We start from the raw sequence: 11,348 nt of genomic DNA, 5'->3' as shown, positions 1-11,348 counted from the left end.
CAACACTGTTGTGTAACTTCAGTTAAATACTTGTATGTGTGTAGATTAGAAAGAGGTAAGATAAAGGATCTGCAGTATTTTATGAAGTATTAATCGTACAAAGCTCAGTTTTATACAAGTAGAAGTGTGTATTTACCCGGTAGTAGGCTGTCAGTAATGGCTATACGACTCTCTATTTGGACTGGTAGATCTCGGCAGACTGGCAACTTTAAAAGTAGCTCTCGGTTCAAAAAAGGTTGGGCACCCCTAACTTAGACCCATAAGGCGCGTTCACACCGCAGTACTTTTCCCACTTTAGTTCCGATATAGTTCCGAAATGTCGCGTTCACACCAAAAAGAGCCGGAACTAAAATGAGTTCATCAGAAACTTTTTTACCCCCCCTATACCTCATTCACACCAACGCAACTCCGGTTCAAGCTCCGTGCTAGAGCTTTTCAGGTTCAGAACCGGTTCTTCGGTTTAGCTCCGGCTCTTTTCACACTGCCCAGAGTCCGACTGGTGCTGCGTCATTGCGTCATTGTTTGCGTCATGACGTAACCGTTTCCGTTCCTGCTTCATAAAGCCAAACCAAACCCCTCACAGCTGACACCGACAACAACAACACTGGCTGATTGTGCTCCAGCTTCCTCTGTACCTCTTCGGAAGACCAGATTCCCAGTAGGTAGCTGGTCTCTTCAGTGGACCACTGCTGCTTGTTAAGTTTCTCCATCGTTGTGTACAAACTGGATAAAAAGCAGGCTTTTTGTTGTTGTTCAGGAGTTGATCTGCCCCCGCCCCCGTCTCGACGTAAGCGTGACGTATGCGGTGCTTTTGCTCTAGCCGGACAATTTTTTGGTGCTTGAAACAAACCGGATTCCGGAGCTAAGAGGCTGCTCCGCTGCGGTGTGAAGAGGAAAACCCGGTGCTTTTCAAGCTCCAGCTCCGAACCGGCCCTGAAACACCGTTGGTGTGAATGAGGTACTAGAGAGCAGGGACTTTCATGGGAGAAAAAGGTTCCTATGTCTGATTGACTGGGCGGATTGCAAACCACGCCCCGTAAAACTCCCAAAAAGTTTTGTGAAGCCGCCATTTTATAATCCTCGCATTAGCATTATTAGCATTAGCCCAGCGCACAAACGCAGAGAGACTAATTTATGGCAACACAAAAGAAAACATGGGAGCGGGGAGACAATCTCTGTCTGCTGTGATATACAGCACCAGTCTGGTTATGTAAAAATGTTGTACTAATCATAATCTCAAAATTCAATCAAATAATTCACTATCTTTTGCTGTTTTATAAATCTAATAAAGTTTGATATTTTTATGTACAATTTCATAATTAAATCATTAAAAGTGTTTTTTTCATGCCACTAAAAACACCTTGATTTGCAAGTTCTATTTTTGACTTTAAAGCAAGACATTTACATGGCTTTATCATATATTATTAAATTACTTGGAATACCATGACACAGCCAGAAATAGCATAGATTTATTGGTCGATTCATTTATCCGTTTGTTTGCTCTAATTTCCATAATATTCAATATTTGGCTCATTACATTGCAAACCTGCTTACTGTTGATTAGACTGTTTGTGCATCGTGAAATCATCATCATCATCATCATCATCAGCACCTCCGTGCAGCTGGAGTTGTTGTGCTAATCATACCTCTATCCTCTTTTGTTCTCAGGTAGCCAAAGTAACACACACAGAGTTCTGCCAGGGCCGGACGATGCGATGGGCGCTGGCCTGGAGCTTTTATGATGATGTGATTGTTCCGGTAAGTCTGAGCAGATTTTATTTCTCTGTGTGCTCTTGAAGGACTCGAGCCTCATTGCAAAATCTAGACTCAACATAATGTTTTGTGTCACTTTGGGCGGATACAGTTATCATACCAAGAAATAGGGAGCAGCTGAAATTGCCTCTTGTGTCTTTTCTTTTTGATAAAAACGAGAGAATTAGGTGAAGGAAGGATGTTAAGGAGAAATCATGCTAAAAAAAACTGGTGCTTGGAGGATCTGACTGTAGTTACACTAGGTTACATATTTTTAGTAAAGCAACTTTTTAAAAAGACGAAAATATGATCTTCCTATATTTATATTTAAGTGAGTAAATAACTCAATGTTGATCAATGGATGTAAAGATTCCTGTACATCACACCTCCAAAAAGGATGTTTACAATTTATCCAGTGCACAGTTGAACAGCAATGTCAGATGTTATTGAAGGTGAAATGTGACGTTCAGGGAACTGTGGGAGGACATTGTGTCCTTTCCCTTGGTAACGTATTGTCCTGTGTGTCCTATCCCATAGGAGATAAGAAAGGAAGCATTTAATCTCCCTTCCTGAGCATTTAGAGAATTCGACTAGCTCTTATCATGGCTGCTCTTTCCGATCACTCTTCTCAGTCAGGAACTTTCCTAAGCTAAAAACCACAAATGACTTGCATATGGTTTGTCAAATGTTCATGTTGGTAATGTTTTAGTCATTTTGTTTCTTGAACTGGATATTTCCAAAACCCCAAAGCCGCCTCCCCAATTCTCCACCACCTCCATCCTCCCGCCCTCCAGCTCCCATCCATTAGTAGTACTTACTCCTTCCTCCTCCTCTGGGGAGACCTTTATGTGATTTTAACATGCTGTATCCAGGCAACAGTTGCCAGGGCAGGACTGTGTGCGTGTTTCATTGTTTTGTCTGGACAGTGAGAGAGTTGGAGATGAATAAAAACCAGGGGCAGTAAAGTAGCCACACTGGCTAAATCACTAATAATGAACTTGGTGTGACGACAGATGAAGATGAAGGAAGGTGGAGGCGCTCAGCTCTCTGTCACAGAGACGGGGTTGTTTTCTTCTTTTCGACTCCTCTCTGTTTTGGCCTTTCAGCATAAAAGCAGTTGAGCAGAATGATTGGCCTACATTACTTCCTCCTCCTCCTCCTTAAAGCACATCCACTGTCATTTACACCCGAGAGTGGCCAGCATCATCTGTGTGTGTGTGTGTGTGTGTGTGTGTGTGTGTGTGTGTGTGTGTGTGTGTGTGTGTGTGTGTGTACATACATGACAGACGTTCGGCATGTGTAATTCCTTGCATGGTTGACTACCCTAAACCCTGCATGCGTGTGTTCCTATAGACGGCTGGTATATATGTAGGTGCATGGGGGTGCTCATTAATATTACATATAGACTTCAACATATGGGACATGCATGCAGACGTGACCTACTTTAGGCTCTTATTACCAGGTCAGGCAGCAAACTATTATCACCACAATGACTTTATATCCATCTTCTCTCCCTCCCTGTTGTCTTTGTTTGTTTTAACTTGAATCAAACACACGGGTTACAAGTAGCCTTCTACAGGTGACGCTTCAAGTGAAACTCTGCCAAAATAACTATCAGTTACTTGAAATTTGCACCAAGGAAGTCGTTTTCAAAACAGTCCTTTACCAATCAAAGTGTGTTAACAAGTCTTGGGATGTACCACTGCATATAGAGTTTTTTTAAGCCGTTTGTGGCTCCAGGGACTGTGTGAAGCCTGAAGTGCGCCAGTTAGCACTTTAGACTAGAGTTGTGTGAAATGTTAACATTTGCAGTAAAATAGATTTCCGTCTTGATTCAGACTAGGGAGCCTCCAGGTTTCTATTATTGTCTCATTGCCATCATCAAATATTTGGAGGTATAAGTTTGAAAGTGATGATACCTTACCTCTGTAGCCTGCTGAAGGCTGCATTAGCCACTACTAGCATAACATACAAAGTCTGAACTGTCAGTGGTACCGATGCATTTTGGGTAATAATATAATAGTGTTTTTATTTAAACATGTATTAAAACAAGTTCCTTGACAGTGAGTCTCACACAACATGGAACACATGACATATAAAACTGTTGTGTCCATTGTGAGTTTGACACTATTAAAGGACTTCAATGCTGAATCTATGTAATACTCTTCAATCAGTATCCCACTGTCTCTTTTTGTATAGCCTCCCCAGTATTTTGTCCAAGAAGACATTAAGTCTGTAGCAGCTCCAGTAAACCAAAGTATTGTTTAACAATACTCGTATTTGCTGAGAACTAGCTTTTTGATTTGTTGGTTGTGAAGAAATTCAACATTGAATTCTGCTTTTTAAAGGAGTAACAATATAATATATTCTCATTGCCAAGAGGGAAAGATGCAGATAATGCTGATAATATTAATTGGACTGAAGGAAAACAAGATGCAGATAAAGAAATCCAGCAGAAACAGACAAAGGGGTGGAGTCTGTGGACAGTGAGATTAGAGCATGTAGGAAGAAAAGACGGAGACAGCCAGGCTTTATCTGAGCCCTGAGGCGATGGTGCTCATAGAGGCCTCTGGAAAGAGTAAGGTCCAGAGGTCAGGGTTCCAGGCGGGGGGGTTTGGGACTTGACAAAACAGAAATGGGGATTGGGAGATGACCCGTGATCAGAGTATGATTTACAATGTATGCCTGAAGGTGAAATCTATAGCATTTCTTGTGTGTGGGGGTGTATGTGTTTGTGGATGTGTGTGTTTGTGCATGTGCTCCCCATCATGATGGATGATTGAATGACATTATATCTGGAGAGAAGAGCTCTTATTGGACTTGAAGGCTTTTAGTGTGGCTAGTTTTCAAAAATAGGCCAGGCTTTTGTTGTGAGTTTATTATGAGGTCATTTATACTTATCGTGTGTGTGTGTGTGAGAGGGAGAGCATGCAGTGAGGTGTAAGTGGGATTAATAATGGAGTGAAGGAGCGGAATCAGAAGAGGGTGTCATTCAGTGGAGAGGGGTTCATGTGAAATTGTACAAATGTGGCTTTCATGCTCTTTGTCTGTGAGTCTATCCTTGTGTGTGTGTGTGTGTTGGTGTGTGTNGAGTCAATAGCTGCGTTCACACCACAGTACTTTTCCCACTTTAGTTCCGATATAGTTCCGAAATGTCGCGTTCACACCAAAAAGAGCCGGAACTAAAATCATTTTAGTTCCGGCTCTTTTTGGTGTGAACGCGACATTTCGGAACTATATCGGAACTAAAGTGGGAAAAGTACTGTGGTGTGAACGCAGCTATTGACTCTTCACTCCTTAAATGCATTTCTTCGTGCCGTGAGTTACGGTTTGATGAGCACTTCTCTTGTGGTGGGTGCGAAAATAAAGACCCATGATGTGAAAAACACTCACTCTTGTGGTGTGAAAACCCTTCTGCTAACAGAGCACTTTAGGTGTCTCTCAGGGCTGAATAAGTATATATGAGGAGGAAGGTCACTGTGATCAAAGGTCAGAGGTCAAAGAGCTCTGTATTTGAGACATTTGCTAAATTAAAAAACACAGAGATGGATGAGGAGACACTGGAGAGAAGAGGGGTAATGGGTGATAAAAGCATTAGCATATTAACTAGGCCGGGTTTCTGTTTACACACACTTTAAAAAAGAGTCAGTCTCCTCTCTGGCCGCCAGCCAACGCTGCACTCACTCTGATGAGAACCTCTGGAGGAGCTTTGAGGGATGGTAGGTGGAGCTTTTTCTTTTATTGAGCATGAGAGGGCAGTGACTGGCACAGGACCCGCGGCCTGCAGCAGTAAGTTGTCATGTGCTGGGCTATTAGGTGGGCTAATGACGCTAATTCCTGTTATCTACAGAGAGCCGTGTGATTCAGTCATGCAGAGCTTAGAAATCCACTCCTTGGAGGCTCATTTGTGACCGTGCTCACTAAGCATATTGGAAAGAGCTGATGTGTTTTATTTATCTGGATTTCTGCTGCTCTGATGGTGATGGCCGTCTGTTTCTTACGTCAATAGAAAGTCCCAGAGGAGTGTTGTGGTTCGAGAGGGAAGGCTAAGATTGTTTTAACGAGACATTATCAAACCAGCTGGGAAGGGGCACCTTCCTGCACGAGCATTGACTTCAGAAGATGCAGATGTATTTTTGTGTTGATACTCACCCCTTGTTTCCTCAGCTCTTCTTTCAAAGGTGCCAAGCTACATTTCTTCCCCAACATGCAGCTGTACCACCTGCAGAAAGAAGAATCCACATTAACCAGCCGTGTGACGCTGAGAGGCATGAACTACAAAGCAGAGATCAAACGAGCCGGAAGAGCAACACAAACGCAAAAGTAAAACATGAGACGGGAAAAATATTCGTATGTTTGTGTACGGGCCACAGAGGAGAAAAAGCTCATTTGAAGTCGTCCCTCGGTGGAAGCCTGATCAATAATCTCTGCTGTGCAATAAAGAGGATGGGTTGGTCTGATCAATAAGAGTCCAGCCGGGGAGATGGAAGAGAGATAAGCACATCAGGAAGTCAGATTGAAAGGAAACACAAACCATGTCAGGGTTTGTTGAGTTTTATTAGGTATTATTTAAACCTCATTATCTCTTTTATTTAATCGCCACAGCTTAGAAACAAAAACAGAAAATTCACAATAGTTGTGATAATGTAAAGTAAAAAGATATCCATATAAACTCAGGGGTGTTAATCATTGTTTTGTTCACTTTAAATCGATCTATTCACTCAAATCATCAACAAAATGTGGACGATAGAAGCCCTGAGTTTACCATTTTTCATCAAATTCATCCGAGTCACTTACAAACGGGCGACCACAGCAAAAAGTTTTTCTGAGCAGCAACAAGTTCTTTTATTGCACGTGTTTTCACCTTTCAGGGAGAACAAGCCTCTTCTCTCAATTAATGTACTACAGCCTTCTCTGCATCATTTTGAGGTAAACACATTTTCTTTTCAATAATAAGTTGATAATAAAAATAATCGATAAACTAATTACCAACCATTTTTATAAATCATCTTTCAAGCCAAGTCTCAGTCACTGACTTGTGTTCAAAACCAAGCCCTTGTAAACAGCCATACTCCTTAACAGTCCTATATGTATTCCTTAATTCACAAAGCTACAGTTTCAATAAACGACTGCAGATGAAAAAACAGTTTTGACTCGATGGAGAGAAAGGGCGATGATTTGTATTCAGTTTAGGGGGGGTTGAATATGCCCCAGAGGGGGTAAAGGGGAGGAGAGCAACATGTCATTCTGGGTTGACACAATGAAATATTGAACAGCTCTAATATTCACAGATGTTCCCCAATTTTCGACACAGTAGGGGGGGGGGGACACCTAGAGCACCCCCGGCTCCCCTCCTCCAGAGTGTGTGCAGCTGCGTCGGCATCCATGTTCTCTATTCACATGTTGAAGCATGTATGATTACACTCTTATGAGCACAGATGGTAATTTTCATATCAATGGCATGATAAATGAGGAGTATTACCTCATTTCTAACCGGGGTTTTTGGAAGTGTGTCTCGGTCTGGGAATTAAGGTGGCTTGGCCCTAACTGACAGTAATTACACTTCAGTGGAAATAAGAGGGAGGGAGGGGCAGGGAGGGGTGACACTGAGAGGGTCTCAGAGGACCAATCGCTAGAGCTGGTAGTGTTTCCATGGACACAGGGTGGCTCTGGTGTCCCAGCATGTATTTGGGAGTGACAGACGGCTCCGGTTGGTTCAACCCGAGCCTCGAAGATGTTAAATATGACAGGTTCCACTTCCTGTCTACACTACATGACTAACGCAGATCCACAGAGCAACAGGCAACCATTAAGAGCGCTCCCTCTCATGGTTCCAGTGACACACACACACACTTGCAATGCTCCCCTGTACGAGGCATAGCAGGTGAGGCATGTCTAATCAGTTTTAATAGCCCCACTCTGCAGCTCCCTGTATCCGTGTCTCACTCTGCTGCCCCGGTGACAGCCCTCTATACTGGGGGGGGGGGTAGAGTGACGGGCGCTGGAGACTCTCCCACCCAAACACAGCTGTTCCCTGTGGGCTCCCGGATACAGTACAGGGGCTGCTTGTGCCAGGATCATTAAAACAAGTGTGGGTGACAGCTCCATTAATGTGCAGCGACCCATCTGCAAATTTCACCTCTTAGAGTCTCCCCTTCACTGGGGCTCTCAGCGGCCATTTAAACCTCTCAAAGCTCTTCAAAGAGAACCGAACTGCAGCACTCTTGTTCATCCATCTGCCACTTCAGATATGTGTAACCCTGAATTGTTGCAGTCCCTGTGCGTGATTCAGATCAATGAATCTGGTTTACATTTGCTTTTTACACACACAACAAAAACACCTGCATCTCCTGTTTGTCTCAGGTCTGATTCTGCAGGTCACAGTCAGACTCTTTGTCTCACCGCAAGCGTTTCTTTAGCTGCAGGCTGTCATGAATGATCCTCTTGACAAACTCCAGTTCCCCGCCCTCCGCCATGATCTCCGTCACCCCGCCTGTGTTCACTGAACTGGGAGGAGGTCGCCGTGAGTTCCTGGAGTTTACCCCCTGGAGAGAGCAGCAAGACAGACAGAGATTAACATAGAAGCCTATTAGAGACTGTTACTATCATGTCAACAAACACAGAACAGTGTTTACTATCATGAGCAGCTTTTCCAATTTCGTGCCACTGTGAGATGAAGACATATTTGAGTCAGTAGCTGTTAATGTCCCTGGGTTTTGGGCTGCAAGAACTGTTTAAGCCAGAATGTAGGTAGGGAGAAACTCACCTTTGCTTCAAGCTGATTGGCAAAAAAAGGAGGGTTGCACATGCAGAAGTCGTACACTATTTCTGTCTCTTCTTTCAAGGCGTCCATCAGTAAAGTCTTCTGAGGGACTTTGACCACTAGGAAAGGGTAAACACAGATGAGGTAAGTTAGGTTAGCTACATGTAATGTTTTAGCTAATCGTGATAGCAGTTTGGAGAAACAAGTCTAAACAACGTACAAATTCAGGCTGTTCCACACAAAATTAAATTGATAGAAATTAGGTTATCAGTCTAAAACGGTGGCCTTTTATCATACTAAGAGACAGTGTGCAGTTAAAAACAACAGCTGCAAAACATTCCTTGGTTTGTTATAACCATTAGTGTTTGGTGGCTAATGTTAGAAAACTTAAAATAGATATTGCAGACACGCCTCTTTTTTTGTGCTTATTATTATGCTACTCTACATTTTCGCATTCAACATGATCCCATGTAGTGTTATTTGAGCCAAATTGGGGAAAGTTTAGCCAAAGTTAAATACACTCTATAAGAATAATTATCTAAGAAAATATAAAAAAACTACACTGAAAGACTTTGGTTTAAAATGTGCTACTTTAATGTCTCGAGTCGAGATAGACAGTTTTTCAGGATGAGTGAACCACATTTACCTTTAATGAGGTCAGACAGGCTGTTCTGCTCCACGTTTTTCATAGCGTAGTCAAAGCAGATGTCGTCCACCTCCGTGGCCAGAAAGTACCAGCCGTTCATGGTGGCTCCCAGTAAGGGGTAGATACAGGACGCACCAGTGCCTGAGGAACACACACGTATGTTTGGAAGCTTTAGGATGTGTGACTTCATCAAGATGATAAATGGTTATGAGTTTAATTGAACAATATGGAAATAAGTTGTTTAAAGTAAAAAGGGAATATAATGGACAATAAAAGTCAGCTCCAGAAGCTGTTATTAAATCATCCAAAGACGACAGCAGCTGCATGAGGCAGCGCAGGCTCAGATAAAAGTGGCACCAGTTAGTAAAGGAAACGCCCAGTGGTGATCCATCAGAGAGTAGACAGCTTCAATCTGCTTACAGAAAGATTCAGGGTCACCAATCAGTGCCCTGAGGTCCTTAAGAGCACACAAACACACACACGCAATGACAGACAGTTTTTTCTCTGACAGACAGAACGGCAAACACGCTGTGACATGTGGATTGGGATTTTAGCTGCTAAGTGCTGGGATCACTGGAAACAGTGGGCTCATGTGAACCAGCTGGAAGCACCGACTGACATTTTGTGTGCCGCTCTGAGCTGCTGTCAGCCGAATCCAGAATAAACAAGAGCAGGGGTCTCATAGCTAATTATCCTGAAGTCTCAACGTGTTTTTTGCATTTTTTCCACACGACACGACGGCTGAGCTACTAGACTTCTCCTTTCCTTTACTTGAGTACCTCTTTTGTCTTGTGCCGTTAGCTTGATGCATGTTAAATGTATAATAAAAAGCATTCTCCTATGTTCCAGTTCTGCACCCTTGCTAGTAGGGTTTGGCAATTGGACAAATATATTGTCCGTTTAAGTAGACTTTAAAAGATGTGAAGAAAATGACACAAAGAGTAGTGCTGGTACCGATGTCGATGCCTCTGCGCGGCTGCTTCTGGCCGTCGATGAGGTCCTCCACCCAGTGGATGTAGTTGAGGCGGAGGGGCACGGTGGGGATGAGGCGCTCCAGAGGAATCTCGATGGACAAACCAAAGTCCTCCTTCAGCAGGGTGCAGGTCAGCGCTCTCACCGCCTCCGGCTCTTTGAAGTTCACACTGAAGAAAAAACATGGCCGAGCATTTAAATCCCACTGTAACAGGAAACATTAGATTTATTAACCAACTGGGTATTTTTTTTTTGTTTCGGCCCTTCATTTATTTGTTATGATAGCGTTGTAGTCCCTCAAATTATCTAAACTACTTGCCTACTACTAGTCTGTTTTGTTATCATTTCTAGTCCAGCTACTTGGAAATGTAATTTTTCAATATTTACATATTGGAAGTTGGAACTATTTTCAACTGGGTGTCTGCAGCAACATTACCAAAATGATTACTTCAATTATTGCAGATGCAACTGAACATTTTCTACAGCATAAAGACTTATATCTGGCAAAACACAAGTTGACTTTGAAGCAGTCAGAAGAAATGCAATGTGTGCAGTGTGCGAAAAAGTACACGTCCCGCCGTCCGGGACGTGTTATTTACAATATCGGACAAGTAGATCTTTCAATTGACTTGTCCGGCGGACAAGTGACGTTTTTCGCCCTGATTTATTGATCAATTATTGATAAATTCAGTTTACAAAAGGCAGAACTCATTCAAAGTATAGGAGGTGGCTTAGAAGAGGACGGTGAGAGTATACCTCGACATTGACGAATTATGGCAAGTATATAAAAAACAACTATTCTTCTTGTATACATATGCATAACTGTTTACCAACAATTTGCCCGTGCGCCGTAGACACGAGCATGCTTCTCTATCTCTCTCTCTCTCTGCGACTCGACGTTGCACGTCGCATTAGTCAAGATAGCCTCGTAGTCTCGTCTCTGCTCTCTCGACGCAGACGCTCCCGAGGGTCAAGCGAGACAAGACGAGGAGGGAGAAAGCTAAAGCCTCAAGATTAGAATATATTCAAGGCTTTACAGAAGGCCTGTTAACAATACAACAAGGATGAACCGGATCAAAACGAAGGGTGGACGTGCCACGATTGAAGGGCGGGGGCGGGCGGGTTCGGACATGCCTTCGCCGCTCTACGTAAAGAGGATCTCTAGCTGTTCCGTCTGGCTCTTGATTGTAAGATATGGTTCTGTACCGCCTGTGC

The 11,348-nt window shown here is 43.1% G+C and overlaps 1 protein-coding gene across 1 annotated transcript in view; it reads right to left on the bottom strand.

Annotated features, from left to right (window-relative positions):
• mettl16 (methyltransferase 16, N6-methyladenosine) overlaps positions 1 to 11,348 on the bottom strand; it is a 29,859-nt gene that overhangs the window by 5,523 nt on the left and 12,988 nt on the right. The window contains exons 3-7 of the mRNA XM_010796620.1: positions 10,116 to 10,303; positions 9,162 to 9,302; positions 8,519 to 8,634; positions 8,155 to 8,297; positions 5,905 to 5,974 (exon numbers count right to left, since the gene is read on the bottom strand). Coding sequence (XP_010794922.1) covers positions 5,905 to 5,974; positions 8,155 to 8,297; positions 8,519 to 8,634; positions 9,162 to 9,302; positions 10,116 to 10,303 — 658 coding nt within the window. The remainder of the gene's footprint in view (positions 1 to 5,904; positions 5,975 to 8,154; positions 8,298 to 8,518; positions 8,635 to 9,161; positions 9,303 to 10,115; positions 10,304 to 11,348) is intronic.

The sequence above is a fragment of the Notothenia coriiceps genome, unplaced genomic scaffold, assembly GCF_000735185.1.
Source record: "Notothenia coriiceps isolate Sejong01 unplaced genomic scaffold, NC01 NC01_scaffold00037250, whole genome shotgun sequence".
Lineage (NCBI taxonomy): Eukaryota > Metazoa > Chordata > Actinopteri > Perciformes > Nototheniidae > Notothenia > Notothenia coriiceps.
This window is presented reverse-complemented; position numbering and strand designations above follow the sequence as displayed.